This window comes from Capra hircus, chromosome 8, assembly GCF_001704415.2.
Source record: "Capra hircus breed San Clemente chromosome 8, ASM170441v1, whole genome shotgun sequence".
Classification (NCBI taxonomy): domain Eukaryota; kingdom Metazoa; phylum Chordata; class Mammalia; order Artiodactyla; family Bovidae; genus Capra; species Capra hircus.
The window spans coordinates 78961419-78979515 of record NC_030815.1 but is presented as its reverse complement, the minus strand read 5'-3'; the positions used below and the strand labels follow the sequence as shown (position 1 = coordinate 78979515).

The following is an 18097-nucleotide window of genomic DNA, read 5'->3' as shown; positions in this document are numbered from 1 at the left end:
ATACGGAAATGGGTAGCCATTCCCTTCTCCAGGGGATCTTCCCAACTCAGGGATTGAACCCAGGTCTTCCGCACTGCAGGCGGATTCTTTACCAGCTGAGCCACCGGGGAAGAGAAGATGGTGAGAATAAAAATATAATGACTAATTCATCTATTATTTGATGAAATTAAAGTACATTCCAGTGTTACTTATTTCTTGAGTTTAAAAATAATTCCCATCACCTTTCTTCTTTTTTTTTGTTTTTTTACTACTACGGCCTTTTTGCTGCTCTTCCATTATCCTTTCCTCTGCCATCTGAGAGCCATCGGCACGACTTAATGTCGACATCAACCAGGCATAAAGAAATTCAGAGAGATACCTTAATGGAAAGAAAATGTTAGTTAATGATAGATGTCTGAATGAGAGCCTGGTCAACACATGCACTAGTACTAATAAAGAGAGATTTTTTTTTTATATAATGTTTTAAAAGCTTTTTGTTTTAAAACAAGATTATTCAAATAGATAATTAATAGATTAGATCTTTAAAAAATGACCATTACAAATAATTAACTTTCCCTATCCTGTTGCCATACAATATGGAAAATTTCTTGTTGCCACACAATATGGAAAATATACTGCAATGATATGAGTTTTACAACTTTTCAAAAGATTTCCGGAGGGGGTACAAATCAGGGGTATAGGATTAACAGATACAAACTACTATACATGAAATAGATAAGCAACAAGGATTTACTGTATAGTACAGGGAATTACACTTATTATCATGTAATGACCTATAATTAAATATAATGTGCAAAAGTACTGAATCATTATGCTATACACTTGAAACTAACACAATACTGTAAATCAACTATACTTCAATTAAAAAAGACTTCTTGGTAATTACATATATCAGTAGATCAAATGAATGTCCAGCAACTTGTCTTTACTATATCAATATAGGTCACATTTCACCTAAACCCATTAAGGAATTTATTTTCTTATTAATTACAAAAGGAAACAAATACAGAACAAAAATTACATGTATTAGATAGAATGATTCTAAAACATTAAAAACATGCAAGCATATAATTTACTTGAGTTTATTCAATAAAGAATTGTGAGACAGATTATCTCACCAGGTACTAAATTCTTGTAAGTTTAAAATGGCAAATAATACTTTCTCTTAGGCCAGAAAAATAGTTCAAAACTAGGATATAAATATATATTCCTTGAATAAAATTATGGACCACTACTATATTAAATGAAAATCAAAGATTTATAAGAGATTTCATGATCAAGTTTGTATGACACATTCCGAAAATTTCTCAAACAGTTATAAGGCAGGTTATACTGTTAAAACACGTTAAAAAAGAACATTTTAAAGCAAAGGAAGAGAACTCTCTGGAAGTCAAGTGGTTAGGACTTGGGTGCTTTTACTGCATGGCCCGTTTTCAATCCCTGGTGAGGGAACTAAAATTCCACAAGTCATATAGCATAGCCAGGAAAAAAAAAGCAAAACAAATGAAAAGATACACCTGGAATGACTTAGGTACTTTATTTTAATACTGAACTGAGCACTAAGCCTCCTGGCAGCTGAAGCAAACCAGGAAATCTGAGTAGAAAAAGTATATATGAAGTATAATTTTATCTGATTAGAAAAAGTATGTATTATGTGGAGAGAAAAGAATTCCTGGCAATGAATTTAAGAAAAGCACTTATTATAAAATCTTGTAAAAAATAAAAATGAATTTTTCCCCCATCATACTATAAAATGAGGATTTGTAACCTACCTTATCAAAGAGATGATTTCTATAGAGAACTAATGCTACCTTCTACCTTCTGACTACCTAACCCAAGGACAGATGAGTAAAGGGGAGAGCTGGCATAATTCATGCCTTTCATTTATCAGATATATCAACATGCTTTTTACTAACTGCTTTATCAAAATTAATATACAATTTTATCTAAAGAGAGTCAAAGGGCTAATATTCTATACCAGTTCTAAACTGTGATCTCAGGACCAGCAGCAGCCTCACCAGCAAAGCAGTTATAAATGTGAATGATTGGGGGAGTCCTACCCTAGACCTACTAAACCAGGAACACCAGAACAGAGCCCAACAAGTTGCTTTCCAAGTGATTATGATGCATGCTAAATTTAAGAATTATTGTTTTAGTTGTTTTTTTTTTAACTGATTTTTAGGGTCCACATGCTTTAGGGATCACATTCAGGAAGATCAACAACAATATATATTTTATAAAAATGCTGGAGCCCAATCTGTAATACTAAAACTAAACAGCAGTTAAAACTAACATCAAAGTAGACCAGGATACTTACAAGCAGAAGTAAGCATTTCTTGTTAGCAAGAAATGAATCTGCTCAAATATACAGGTAAATTTCTATTCAAGTATTTATCTGAATGTAATTCATCTGCCAATTCTTTGTGTCAAAGAGCATATAAAAATTATATTTTGAGCAATCAAGAGCACAAAAGCTTCCAATCAGCTGCCTCAAACAACAAAACTTGAGCACAATCCTCTACAAACTGACTTGTTTGAACAGGAGTGTCCAGTATGAATTAATGAAAAAAAAAAAAAAAGTTCTAAGTAGCTATAACACCTGTTGGTTAAGAGCTGTTACCTACAAGAATGTTGGATAATATACAAAATAATATTTTTCTCACATAACTATATTGATGCTCCAATTCATTTTTATAACCAAGAATTACCTGCTAAGAGCCCTAGCATCCATGACAACAAAACCATGTTAATGGTTATGTTGTTCAGCCACTAAGTCATGTCTGACTCTGTGTGACCCTATGGACTACAGCACACTAGGCTTCCTTCGCTGTCCTTCATTATCTCCCACAGTTTGCTTAAACATCTGTCCATTGAGTCAGTGATGCTATCTAATCATGTCATCCGCCACCACCTCTTTTTCCTCCTGCTCTCCATCTTTCCCAGCATCAGGGTCTTTCCAATGAGTCAGCTCTTGGCATTAAGTGGACAAAATATTGGAGCTTCAGTTTCAGTATCAACCCTTCCCATAAATATTCAGGGTTGATTTCCTTTAGGACTGACTGGATTTATCTCCTTACAGTCCAAGGGATTCTCAAGAGTCTTTCCCAGCATCAGTTTGCTTGTGGTCTGCATTCTTTATGGATGTCCAACTCTGAGATTCATACATGACTACTGGAAAAACCATAGCTTTGACTATATGGACCTTTGTTGGCAAAGTGATGTCTCTGCTTTTTAATATGCTGTCTAGGTTTGTCATAGCTTTCCTTCCAAGGAGAAAGCATCTTCAAATTTCATGGCTGCAGTCACCATCCTCAGTGATTTTGGAGCCCAATAAAATAAAATCTGTCCCTGTTTTCCCCTTCTTTTGTCATGAAGTAACAGGACCAGATGCCATGATCTTAGTTTTTTGAATGTTGAGTTTTAAGGCAGCTTTTTCACTCTCCGTTTTCACCTTCATCAAGAGGCTCTTTAGTTCCTCTTCACTTTTTGCCATTAGAGTGGTATCATCTGCAGACACTTCTCCTAGCAATCTTAATTCCAGCTTGTGATTCATTCAGCCTGGCATTTCACGTGATGCACTCTGCATATAAATTAAATTAGCAGGGTGACAGTATACAGTTTTGACATTCTCCTTTTCCAGTTTTGAACCAGTCCGTTGTTCCTTGTCTGGTTCTAATTGTTGCTTTTTGACTGCATATAGGGTTCTCAGGAGACAGGTAAGGTGGTCTGGTACTCCCACCTGTTTAGCAATTTGGGCTTTGGTTCCGCTACCTCTTCAAAATCTAGCTTGTACATTTAAAAGTTCTCAGTTCAGGTACTGCTGAAGCCTGGCTTGAAGGATTTGAGCATCACCTTGCTAGCGTGTGAAATGAGTGCAATTGTATGGTAGTTTGAACTTTCTTTGGCATTGCCCTTCTTTGGGATTGGAAGGACAATTGAGCTTTTCTAGTCCTTTGGCCACTGCTAAGTTTCTAAATTTGCTAACAATGAGTGAAGCACTTGAACAGCAATATCTTTGAGGATTTTTAAAAGATTAGCTGGAATTTTATTACCTCCAGCAGCTTTGTTTGCAGTAATGCTTCCTAAGGCCCACATGATTTCACAGTCCAAGATATCTGGCTCTAGGTGAGTGACCACATTATCATGGTTATCTAGGTCATTAAGATCTTTTTTGGTATAGTTCTTCCATATATTCTTGCCACCTCTTCTTAGTGTCTCCTACTTCTGTTAGTTACTTACTGTGTCTGACCTTTCCGTGCCCATCTTTGCATGAAATGTCCCCTTGATATCTCCAATTTTCTTGAAGAGATCTCTAGTCTTTTCCACTCTATTGTTTTCCTTTATTTCTTTGCACTGATCACTTAGGAAGGCTTTCTTATCTCTCCTTGCTACTCTCTGGAAATCTGCATTCAGCTGGGTATATCTTTCTCTTTTGCCTTTCACTTCTCTTCTTTCCTCAGCTATTTATAAAGTCTCCTCAGACAATCACTGCCTTCTTACATTTCTTTTTCTTTGGGATGGTTTTGGTCACCACCTACTGTACAACTATGAACCACCGTCCACAGTTCTTCAGGCACTCTGTCGACTAGATCTAATTCCCTGAATCTATTTGTCACCTCCACTGTATTATCATAAAGCACTGATTTAGGTCATACCTGAATGGTCTAGTGGTTTTCCCTACTTTCTTCAATTTAAGTCTGAATTTTTTAATAAGCAGCTCATGATCTTCGCCCCAGTCAGCTACAGGTCTTGTTTTTGTCGACTGTATAGAGCTTTCTAATCTTCAGCTGCAAAGAATATAATCAATCTAATTTCAGTACTGACTATCTGGTGATGTCCACATGTAGTGTCATCTCTTGCATTATTGGAAGAGGGTGTTTCCTATGACCAGCGTGTTCTCCTGACAAAACTGTTAGCCTTTGCCCTGCTTCATTTGTACTCCAAGGCCAAAACTGCCTCTTACTCCAGGGATCTCTTGACTTCCTACTTTTGCATTCCAATCCCCTATATGAAAAGGACATTTATTTATTTATTATGGAATTAGTTCTACAAGGTCTTGTAGGTTTTTATAGAATTGTTCAATTTTAGCTTCTTTGGCATTAGTGGTTGGGGCAAAGACTTGGATTACTGTGCTGCTGAATGGTTTGCCTTGGAAATGAACTGAGATCATCCTGTCATTTTTGAGATTGGACCCAAGTACTCTATTTTGGACTTTTATTGACTGTGAGGGCTACTCCAGTTCTTCCAAGGGGTTCTTGCCCATAGTAGTAGATATAATGGTCCTCTGAATTAAACTCATCCATTCCCATCCATTTTAATTTACTGATCTCTAAGATGTTGATGTTCACTCTTGCCATCTCCTGCATGACCACATCCAATTTACTTTAATTCATGGACCTAACATTCCTGGTTCCTATGCAATATTGTTCTTTACAGCACTGGAATTACTTTCCAATGCAGAAACAATGCTCAGTTGTGGATGTGCAGGTGGTGAAAGTAAAGTTCGATGCTGCTGCTGTACAGTTGGTAAGTTGTGTCCAACTCTTTGAGACCCCATAGACTGCAGCACACCAGGCTACTCTGTCCTTCACTATCTCACAGAGTTTGCTCAAACTCATGTCCATTGATTTGGTGATGCTATCCAACCATCTCATTCTCTGTTGTCCCCTTCTTCTCCTTCCCTCAGTCTTTCCCAGTATCAGAGTTTTCCAATGAGTCAGCTCTTCTCATCAGGTGGCCAAAGCATTGGAGCCTTAGTTTCAGCATCAGTCCTTCCAATGAATATTCAGGGTTGATTTCCTTTAGGACTGACTGGATTTATCTCCCTGCAGTCCAAGGGATTCTCAAGAGTCTTTCTCAATACCACAGTTCAAAAGCATCAATTCTTCAGCTCTTCAGCCTTCTTTATGGTCCAACTCTCATATCTGTACATGACTACTGGAAAAACTTTGATTCTACATACCTCTGTCAGCAAAGGGATATCTTTGCTTTTTAATATGCTGTCTAGATTTGTCATAGCTTTTTTCCCAAGAAGCAAGCATCTTTTAATTTTGTGGCTGCAGTCACTATCCTCAGTGATTTTAGAGCCTAAGAAAGAAAAGTACCACTGTTTCCACTTTTTCCCCATCTGTAATACATGAAATGATGGGACCAGATCTAAAGATCTTCATTTTTCTAATGTTGAATTTTAAGCCAGCTTTTTTACTCTCCTTTTTCACTTTCATCAAGAGGCTCTTTAGTTCCTCCTTCACTTTCTGTCATTAGGGTGGTATCATCTGCATATCTGAGACATTGATATTTCTCTTGGCCATCTGGATTCCAGCTTGTAATTTATCCAGTCTGGCATTTCACAGATGTACTCTGCATACAGCTAAATAAACAGGGTGACAATATATAGCCTTGATGTATTCCTTCCCCAATCTGGAACCAGTCTGTTGTTCCATGTCCAGTTCTAACTGTTGCTTCTTGACCTGCACACAGTTTCTCAGGAGGCAGGTAAGGTGTTTTGGTATTCCCATCTCTAACATGGATGCTGTTAATGGTGTGGAAAATAATTATTTTCCTGCGTCCACATCAGTGACTTCAGGGAATACACAATATTTTAAGTTAAATAATTTAAAAATGAATTGAAAAGAATAACTATAATTAGATCTAATATACTAAACTTAGCTGTTTGCGATGGGTAACAATAGGTCATTTCTATTTTAAATTACAACCAAATTACTATACTTTGCTAGATTGAAAAAAAGATGCAAGATAGCTGAATTCATTTTAGATGTCAATTTTCTTACTTTATTCTGTGGCAGGTTTTTCATGTCTAAAATATTCTCAAGCATCCTCTTACTAAATATATCTCCCCAAGTGAAAGTAAAGAACTACTCTGCTGAAGATTACCTCTTGTAAACTTCTTCAAAGCTACTGAGACAAATCCTCAGGGCCGGTTTGCAACAGTTATACTCCCAATGATAATCTTAGCCATAATTTCTTCTCAGAAGGAGGATCTGGTTCATATTTTGAACTTTAATTCATTTAAATACATTCCACAGCTAGTACCTAGCGTCACTGATGTCAGGGCAAAATGTATGTTAATTTTTCTCTTTGGAAACAGATAAAAGTTCATTAATCAATTTACTTCTAAGAAGTTTATTAGTAATTTTAAAATAACAATTCAAATGGCAGAAAAAATGTATTTGTACACTACTAAAACACTTAAGATTTTTAAGATGATCTGGCTCTAATTTTCAATAGATATTCTTCAACTGTCCCACAAGTAAAATTCAAATAGAGTAAATTAAAAAAAAACCTAAAATTACACTCTACAGATACTCTCACAGATCTTATCTATCCCACCCACCATCAATTTTAACTCCAATCATTCTCTTACCAATATATGTAATAATACTCGTGCATGCTGTAGAGCTCCAATTCGAAGCCACTTAGGAGATACTGTATCATAATTCGAAGGTTATGGTAAAGGACCCAGGTACCTAAACAGGCCAAATGCTGCCTGTGGGGCTCCTGTTTCAACAGCATAGTATGAAGGGCTGCATCAACCTTCTCTGCCTATCACAACAAAATGTCATTAATATCAACTTGTTAAGGTAATGAAAGAATTACAAAAAATGTAACAGCTAAAAATCGCACATGAGCAGATAATGTAACTCTCACCATTTAAAGAATTCATACTTTCAAGTGCACCTTTGGTTAGATCTACATTTAAACTTTCATTTCTGAAAGGATAATATTTATCTAAACACTTCCTAGATTAAAAAGACTTCACAGTATAAAAAGAACTGGCTTCAGATCTTTAGTTACATTATCAATGTTGCTGTTGCTCACATTTAAATGAAGACTAATATATTTTTATTACAATGTAAACTTACTCTAATTAAACTACAGCTCTACACCTTTCACTGATTATAAAATAATAATTTAAGATGTTTTTGATTTAGATTACTGTTCTATTTCTTTCTGTAAACCTTTCTTTGGTATATGTAACTGTTACATTTCAATGGAAAAGAAAATTCACCATATTAAAAAATTAAGTAGTCAAATTATTGTTCTAAAGAATTGTTTCTGAAAATCTAGTCAAGGTATATGAACTGCTTATTTTGGAAGGGAGGGCTTCTTTTTGGCTCTTACCTCATCCTGCAAGGTAGCAAATTCCTCAAGAATATGACCGAGTTTATCTCTCTGCCGAGCCCTGTTATGTCCATGGATCTGAATAAGACTACAGAATGGCTGTAATACACAATATGATTGTTAACTGTATTTGTTAACAGTATAGTTTGTTAACTGTCAATATGAAATCTGCTGATACTAATGAAAATTAACATTCCAAATTTTCAAAATCAGGTTTAAGGGAAAAAATGCTGTATGTAACAATAATGCCTATGCATACTTATTACAAAGGTGTTTCTTTTACAGGAACTCAATACTAGAAATTATTAATAGCCAGAGGAAAGTGGTTGTTTACAAAACTTGTTCTCATATGGCAAAAATAATTCCCTCAATCTTTAGATATTTTCCCACATATTCAAGAGCAGTTTCTTTTCTGCTTGTTTCAAGCTAAAAGCTACTGTTCAAGCCGGACACTTCTGTGTGCTGCTTTAAATATACCAGAATGCCTAATAATTAGGTAATGGCTAAAACCCAGAAAAGCACAGTACAGAATCTGCCCGCAATGCAGGAGACCTGGGTTCAATCCTTGGGTTGAGAAGATCCCCTGGAGGAGGGAATGGCAATCCACTCCAGTATTCTTGCATGGAGAATTCCATGGACAGACAAGCCTTGTGGGCTACAGTCCATGGGGTCGCAAAGAGTCAGACACGACTGTGACTAACACTTGTTCACTAAGGTTCCTTATCACTGTTTTTATCTATTTGGTATTCTCATATAAAATACTGTAACAGTTTATGGATCAGACAACAGACAGGAATGCTCTAAGAAATAAGCATTTTAAGATTCTCTAAGGATAGTAATGATTTTACATTTGTATACTTTGACAGCTATTATCTCATTTAATCAGTAAGTAGCCTCTAAGAGGTATCAAAGCAGTATTAACATTTTTTAAAGATTGGCAAGTTTATAAAAAAGTAAAGTGATCTGCCTGATAATGATAAAACAGTAGTTAATAAAAATAAAATCTGGTCTTTTATTGATTTTCCTTGCATCGTACCATGCTGTCTTATCCCACAAACACCCATTTAGTAAATGGAACTGGGCAAAAAAGATCTAGAAAAAGTTATAATTAAGAATGATTTATAATTAATTTGACCAACTAGGAAGCTTTAATTTTTTTCAAGTTATTTGAGATTTGAAAAACGTTCACAATCTTATCTAAAATTGGTAATTTTAATTTTACTATAGTCCTGCTCCTGGGTAGTTCAGCTGGTAAAGAATCCATCTGCAATGCAGGAGACCTTGGTCTGATTCCTGGGTGGGAAGACTTCCTATAGAAGGGATAGGCTACCCACTCCAGTATTTTTGGGCTTCCTTGGTAGCTTAGAAAGTAAAGCATTGGCCTGCAATGCAGGAGACCTGGGTTCCATCCCTGGATTGGGAATATCCCCTGGAAGAGGGCATGGCAGCCCACTCCATCCAGTATTCTTGCCTGGAGAAACCCCTTGTACAGAAGAGCCTGATGGGCTATAGTCCATGGGGTCACAAAGAGTTGGGCACATCTGAGCAACTAAGCACAGTACATAATCTTGCTCATTAAAGCAGTACAAACATAAATGCCTGGGGATGTCACCCATATTCGTTATTTATAAGGTCAAAAGTAAGAGTTTTTATGTCCTTTTTTTAAAAAAATGTAAACTCTTTTTAGATGAGGGTCATAGCTAATTCTGTTTCTGCTGTCCACAACGGTTATGGTGAGAGGGCATCAGAAGGTGCCTTGGTATCTAACAATCTCACAGGAAGACTATAGGTTATGAAGCTATCCACTTGAGTCTAAGAGGAGACAAAAATTTCCTACTTATTCAGGGAAAATGAATAAGAAATATTAGATGAAAAACAGCACAAATTAATGTTACTGATGATTTTGCATGCCACAGTTTTTAAGTATCCACCACAAAGATCCAAAGTGTAGCTCTTACCCGAACACAGTGAGTAACAAAAGAGTCAATACAGTCCTTAGCCTGGTGATTATTATATAGGCAGCACCTGTAAGATAATATAATATTCTTGTTATTCAAATTAAACTATTTGGCCTACAAAAAGGAACACTGTAGGTGCTACCAACACATAGGGAAGGTGGAAAAATGAGAAAATGGAAACAAATAAACCATGAAGTTGAAGAGTGCTAGCATTAAATTAGGAAGTATTTCACGATTTGTTAGCCACATAATAAATGTGCAATATTGCCAATTCCTTTAGTTCTGTACTTGGACAATTAAGTGCTGGATCCAATAAGATCAACAAAGAGAGAAAATCCTAAAGCTCTACTTTTTCTAATCCTACTCTAATATTCATTATTTTCCTACAGCTGGTACCCTTGTGAACTGTACTTACAACAGTAATTATTTAAAAAATACTGTATAGAATCTGATTTTTTTCAAGATATACCTACATTTCCAATCACTGGCCAAAATCATCACCTAGACATCCTGCTAGCACCTCATGGCCTATCCTCACAAACCAGTGTCCTTGTGGTGCTCCTTATCTCAGTTAAAAGCATTGCTTAACTGAGAAAGGCTTTCCTGTTTAGTCTGGGATGATCTGTTACCTGTCTGGCCCTGGAGGAAATACAAGAGCTGAAGAGATGGAAAGTGTTTTTTTCCCCCTTTTCGAGGTAGGAGGACAGTAGCCTTTGCTCCTAAGGAGACAGGAAGAAGTAAACACTTCTCTTGGTGCACTGAAAGCAGCTGACAACTTGCTATTCCTAAGTGTTTGCCATAACTGAGCAATCTGACCAGAACCTCAGAATAAAACAGAATCATGATCATGTGATAGAAAATGACAGAGCAGGCAGTAGCCAGAAGAAAGAAAAGGCAGGACACCTGAAACAGGTGGCAGCTAAAGAGAAGTGCTAGAAGATCCAAGGTAAGAAAATTGCTTAAGATGACAAAAATAAAGCACTTAAAAAAAGCGGACTTTCTGGATCTGAAAATGAGGATTTTTCAAGTTAAAAAAGTTAGTATGTAAAAGGATGTTCACAATAGCCTTGAGGATCAAGAGAATAACTTTCTTACAACACAGCAAAGAGAGAGAGGTATCATGAGGAATACAGAGGAAAAAATCTACAAGACAGAGTATGCAAAAGAGAGCTTTTAAAAGAAAAGAACAAGACACAGATGCAATAAACTCTGCTATGCACACAGTTGATTCTCAGTATGTGTTAATTATGTTCTATAAACTTGCTGTGGATGCTGAAATAGAGAATACTGAAACACTGCTGTTAGGATAAAATACAGGATTACGTCCCTCCAGCCTCTGGTCCCAATGTTTTAATCAACTGATCAATGTTTAACCTTGGTTTATGTGTGTTTCTTTTTAAAGACACTATATAGAAACTACACTGCTAATTGATTAGCAAAGAACTTAACGCCTGAGCAAATCTTATTTAACACACAATCTTTCTGTAAGGCACACCATAGCCTTCTCGTGCCAGGAACACTAGACAGCATATCACTACAACTCAGTGGCCATGAAACTACAAAATCACCAACAAAAAGCATAAAAACAGGGGCAAATAATTACACTATAAGGCACAAGAAGGTAGAGAGTTGTCTTGTTTGACTTCCGCGTTGCGTGACTTGACTATTTTGCTACTTTGCACATGTCCATGAAGATGGTAAGAGCAGAGTGAGTAATGATTTAAAGGTTAACAAATATATTCTAGCAAGTAGGCATATTAACAAATATAGAATCTGCAAATAATGAGGATCATACTGTATAATTAATTCTAAATGGACAACGGTAAGCGTGACAATGTGGAATCTAAGTGTTAAAGATTATTAAATAGAGAAGACAAAACACAAATTAAGATGTAGATACTTATTTCACATATATTATATTGTCAAAAATTAAAAAGTCTGATAATGCCTAGACTATGGGGCACCTGGAATCCTTATACACTGTTGGCTGGCATACACAATTCATTGAATTATTTTTGAAAGCAATTTCACAAAATTAGTAAAGCTGAATATGCATTTGCCTATGATAAGCAATTAATTTTTTTACGTGCGAAAGGAGTGATAATTCAAAGATGTTCACTACAGCACTGATTTCAATGGTGATAAGTTAGAAATAAGGTAAATTTTCAACTGCAGAGAAGCAACAAAATAAACTTCAGTACAAAGTATGGATTTTAACACAATAAATTTGTTGGATAAACTTGGTCAATTTCAACATTCTAATGTTGAAGGAAAAAGTCACGTTGTAAAAGATACATACATATATATATATATATATACACACACAGACATACACACTGTGACAAAGTTTATGTGAAGTTTAAAAGCATAAAATAACCTGATATTATTTATGGACACATATATTTGGGTAAAGCGTACAAGTATTCATAAAGGTGAGACACATAAACTGTAGGACCAGAGTAAAGAAAAGGATGGGGTGGGGGAGGGGAATTTGAAATTATAGTCATCAGTTCTCAATGTAGCCTAGGTTTCCCTCGTGAGATGCTTTTGAGGGGAACACAAGGTTAAAACTACTTTCATAATAATATTAACATGTTATCTGCCAAAAGCACTCATTCTCTCATAAGTGTACAATGGCTTTTCCAGAGGCTACATGGCAAGCAATACTGCAACAGACTGAAAACAGAAGCAGGTTAAAATAATTCAGTTATATTCTACTAAGACAGGCTTGAAAGATAACTTGCAAAAATGTAAAACAATTCCACTTTTCTCATTAATTAAAAAGTTATTTCCCATAAAATATTTGTCAATATGTGATTTATAAATGTGATGTATGTTTATTAACATGTAATAAGTTTACTGTTTTTCAAAAAGAATAAACATTTTTAAAGTATTGTTTTAGTTTCTAAAATAGTAGGTATCAATAAATAGGACCAATATAAACAAAAGCTATTTGGGTCCTTAAACTCTTTTAAGAATGTAAAGACAAAAAACAGTTGAGAACTGCCACCTTAGATGTTATCTCTAATAAATGAATCCATTAAAATTAGCTTGCCGCTTGATACCTAAAGCTCAGCATTACTTCTGAGACCTTGCAGTTATTGTTTACTGTCAGGAAGCTTCATCCTTTGATTTTGCATAGCTCATTCTCAGTATATTCACATATATCACCACTTCCAAGAGGCTTTTCACAACTATCCTATTTATGAGAACCATCTCATCTTTATCTTTCTATACAGTACTTACGACCTGACATTATATATTTGTTCACAATTTAGTCTTTCCCATTAAAAGGTAAGCTCCCTGTCACCAGGTGTGTCTTTTTCTCTAGAATGCAGAAATGTGTCTGACAACATCAGATACCAAATGAGGGAATTAATAAAATTTACTAACTCATATATTGAGTGTATGAATGTAATAATGTATCAATAATTCATACATTGAGTATAATATATGGGTAATTCATACATTGAGTGTTTATGAAATACTTGATTTTACCAATGACCTTATCAGTAATGGAATTTATAGAAACAAAATTATTAAAAACTCTGCTTAAAATGGATGGTGGTACAGGTGTCTGTCAATTCATATTCTGAATACATGATACATTTAATCACAGAAATTTAAAAATAATTTTTAATGATCTCTATATGCAGAGCACCCCATATTACATATTGAAAACTCTAAAGATTCTACAAAAAAAAAAAACCTGTTAGAATTAATACAAGAATTCAGTAAAGTTGCAGGATACAAACTTAACATACAAAACTGTCACACTGAACTATCAGAAACAGAAACTAAGAAAATGATTCCATTTACAGTAGCATCAAATAGAATAAAATATCTAGGAATAAATTCAACCAAGGAGGTGAAAGACCTGCACACTGAAAGCTGTAAGATATTGATTAAAGACACTGAAGAAGATACAAATAAATGGAAAGATATTCTAGGCACATGGACTGGAAGAATAGTTAAAATAGCCAACCTACTTAAAGTGATCTACAGATTCAATGTAATTCTTATCAAAATTCAAACAGCATTTACACATTTTGATGTGACAAAAGATTAAGGAAAAATCTTCAATGTCTATCACAAAGGATTAACCTCTCATAATACACAAGGATTTGTTACAAACTTTCTGAAAAAGTAAACCATTTAATAAAAGTCCATGGGTAAAGGATAAAAAAAAAGGCAATTCACAGAAAAACCATCCCAAATGTCCAATGAACATCATATTAAGTGCTCAAACTGACAAAGAGATATCACTTCTCATTGATATACAAAATTAAAGAATTGATATAAAAAATTAAAGAATGATAACACCTACTACTGCTGGTCAGGATAAAGGAAAATTGTACTCTCTTATATTCCCAGTACAAATATAAATTGTTAAATCTTTCAGAATACAGTCTAATACATATATCAAAATTCAAACTATACATGTCCCCCCCACCCAGTAGTCTCACTCTGTAAAACACATGCATATTATGAAACATTTGGCAGCCATTAAAAAGAATTAACTATGTACTTTGAGATATAAAGTTATGATTACTTTTGAGTAGAAAAATTATAAATACATTTTAAAATTAAACTTTTGACTTAAAAAATCCATAAAAAATAATTAAATGTTCATGATAAAAATAACTGTTTAATGTGATCCCATATATATATAAAATCATATATGTATATATCTTATACACAACCCTAAAAAATGATGCTGTCAAAGTGAGACACTCAATATGTCAGCAAATTTGGAAAACTCAGCAGTGGTCACAGGATTGGAAAGGTCGGTTTTCATTCCAATCCTAAAGAAGGGCAATGCCAAAAAATGTTCAAACTACTGTACAATTGCATTCACCTCACATGCTAGCAAGGTTATGCTTAAAATCCTTCATGCTAGGCTTCAGCAGTATGTGAACTGAGAACTTCTACACATATAAGCTGGGTTTAGAAAAGGCAGAGGAACCAGAGATTATATTGCCAACATTTTCATAAAGAAAGCAAGGGGACTCCAGAAAAACAACTACTTCTTCTTTATTGATTACACCAAAGCCTTTGACTGTGTGGATCACAATAAACTGTGGAAAATTCTTAAAGAGATGGGGATACCAGACCACCTTACCTGTCTCCTGAGAAACCAGTATGAGGGTCAAAAAGCAACAGTTACAACCATACAAAGAACAATGGACTGGTTCAAAATTGGAAAAGGAGTACAAGGTTGTATAGGGTCACCCTGCTTATTTAACTTATATGCAGAGTACTTCACTGGGCTGGATAAATCATAAAACTGGTGTCAAGATTGCTGGGAGAAATATCAACAACCTCAAATATGCAAATAATATCACTTAAATGGTAGAAAGTGAAGAGAACCTAAAGAGCCTCTGGATGAAAGTGCAAGAGGAGAGTGAAAACGCTGGCGTAAAACTCGACATTAAAAAGCTAACATCATGGAGTCCAGTCCCATCACTTCATGGCAAATAAAAGGGGGAAGAGTGGAAACAGTGACAGATTTTCTTGGGCTCCAAAATCACTGCCAACGGTGACAGCCATGAAATGAAAAGACGCGTGCTCCTTGGAAGAGAAAGCTATGAAAAACCTAGACAGCGCACTAAAAAGCAGACATATCACTTTGCTGACAAAGGTCCATATAATCAAAGCTATGGTTTTTTTTACCAGTAGTCATGTACAGATGTGAGAATTGGCCCATAAAGAAGTCTGATGCTTTCAACTGTGGTGCTGGAGAAGATTCCTGAGAGTCCCTTGTACGGCAAGGAGATAAAACTTGTCAATCCTAAAGGAAATCAACCCTGGATGTGCACTGGAAGAACTGCTGCTGAAACTGAAGCTCTAATACTTTGGCCACTTGATGGGAAGAGCTGACTCACTGGAAAAGACCCTGATGCTGGGAAAGGCTGAAGGCAAAGGGAGAAGGGGATGGCAAAGGATGAGATGGTTAGATAGCATCACCGACTCAATGGACATGAATCTGAGCAAACTCTGGGAGATAATGGAGGATAGAGGAGCTAGGCGTGCCAGTCTATCGTGTCGCGAAGAGTCAAACAGGACTCCGTGACTGAACAGCAACAACCAACTGTAAAGCACACCGCTACATGGCTTTCTTCCTGTTCATGTCCCACCTGCCTACAAACCTGAAAGTTCTCCTGGAATTACCTTCTAAATTACACTGGCATGAATCTTTTTGTCAGGATCAGCTTCTGGAGAACCAACCTAAGACAGGACGCTACCAGAGTTTTATGTGAAACGTGGCACGATTTATTCAACAAATTGAATGCTGAACCACTAACTTTCTTTAAAATATGTGATTTCACACACTATATCTTAACAAATGCTGGTTTCTTTCCTAAGAAAAAACATCTCCTTTCTTCTTTTCTCAAGGGAAAGGTCAATAAAGTTGACGTTCTTTTCCAAAAGGCCAATTCAAACGATCCTTCCAGCTTTTTATGGCAGCATAATTTGGGGAAATGACTCTACCAGCATATAATTAAGGATCAATTATCAGCATTTTCTATTTCTATCTAGACTCAAAATTATTGAGAGGAAATCTTATCTTTTTATAATTATTTCCCAAAGTGTCTACTTAGCACAGTGCTTTGCACACAATAAGGGTCAATACAACTTGCTGAATTTCTGACAAGTCCTTGTAAGCTTTTCTTCTCATACTGGACCCAGTATCAACTTCAGAAAACCTCAATTTAAATTTAAATAATATGTGGCAGAAATCAATTAATTTTACAATAAGAGTAATTTTTTTTACATGGAGACTTGAATCCAACTGTTTGTATATCTTTGCCATAAAGGAGCACAGAGAATTTGGGCTTTTAAGAAACATACAGGCTATACAATGCCTTATGATACTTACTTTGGGGAGAGCACCGGAGGACTGACAAAAGACCGAAGAGCATCTTTCACCATGTCTTGCATGAGATGGATTCCAAAGACCTTTTTGTTATCCACCAGGAAAGTGGTCTTAAAACAAATGTTATATATATTAGTAATGCTGTCACAATCTTGACATATTGTACATGTATTTTTCATTACTGTGACATAAGCATACTTCTTTTAAATGTCACAGAATATAAGAGATTAAAATGTAAAAAGCCAGTAGAAAATTTTTATAAATCACTGCTTCCATATGGGTACTACTTAATCCCTATTTAAGAGTATTTTTACACAGGAGAAGAAATGTGCAGGAAAAAAAATCTTTCAAGTCAAGGGTAGTAATATCGAACTAGTGAAAATGAAATGACATGTCTGAATATGTCAAATGAGCCAACATACAAGAAAAGGTTTCATAAATTATGAAATATTTAATGGTTATTAATATCAAGCCAGTTGATAACCTATCTCAAATAAATACTTTGGAATACATAAAAACTTTCTGAAAGTGAAAGAAATGTATCTAAAATAATGAATTATTAAAATACATTGTTATTTACAATAATATTATTATTATTTACAATCCCACAAAGTCTGATATATTTTCATTTTCATTCAATTCAAAATACAGTAATAATAATTTGTTTTGGCTGTACTAGTTCCTTTGCCTTTCTATATAAATTTTAGAAGTAGCTTGTTGACATCTACAAAAACTTCTGCTATAATTTTGAGATTGCTTTGAGATTAATTTCAGGGGAGAACTGACATCTTAAAAAAACATCAATTCTTCCAATTCACAAATAAGACATATCTATTTATTTAAGCCTCCTTTGATGTCTTTCATTATTACTTTGTAGTTTTTTAGTATACAGGTTCTCCAAACAGGTGCTGGACTTACCTCTACGTACTTCATTCTTGAGGTTTAATATAAATAGTACTGCTTTAAAGTTTTTGGTTTGCACTGTTCATTGCAAGTATATAGAAATACAACTGCTTTCTGTACACTGGTATATCCTCTGATTTTGTAAAACTTATCTATCAGCTCTAGGAACTTCTTTGCAGATTCCTTGGTACTCTACATAGATAATCATGTTGTCTAC

At 35.2% G+C, this 18097-nt stretch overlaps 1 protein-coding gene across 4 annotated transcripts in view; it reads right to left on the bottom strand.

Moving 5' to 3' along the window:
* Positions 1 to 18097, bottom strand: part of NAA35 (N(alpha)-acetyltransferase 35, NatC auxiliary subunit) — a 94601-nt gene that overhangs the window by 6037 nt on the left and 70467 nt on the right. For all 4 annotated transcript variants that reach the window (XM_018052441.1, XM_018052442.1, XM_018052444.1 and 1 more), the window contains 5 exons: positions 16981 to 17087; positions 10101 to 10167; positions 8143 to 8241; positions 7385 to 7563; positions 222 to 358 (listed from right to left, as the gene is read on the bottom strand). In XM_018052441.1, the coding sequence (XP_017907930.1) occupies positions 222 to 358; positions 7385 to 7563; positions 8143 to 8241; positions 10101 to 10167; positions 16981 to 17087 (589 nt within the window). The remainder of the gene's footprint in view (positions 1 to 221; positions 359 to 7384; positions 7564 to 8142; positions 8242 to 10100; positions 10168 to 16980; positions 17088 to 18097) is intronic.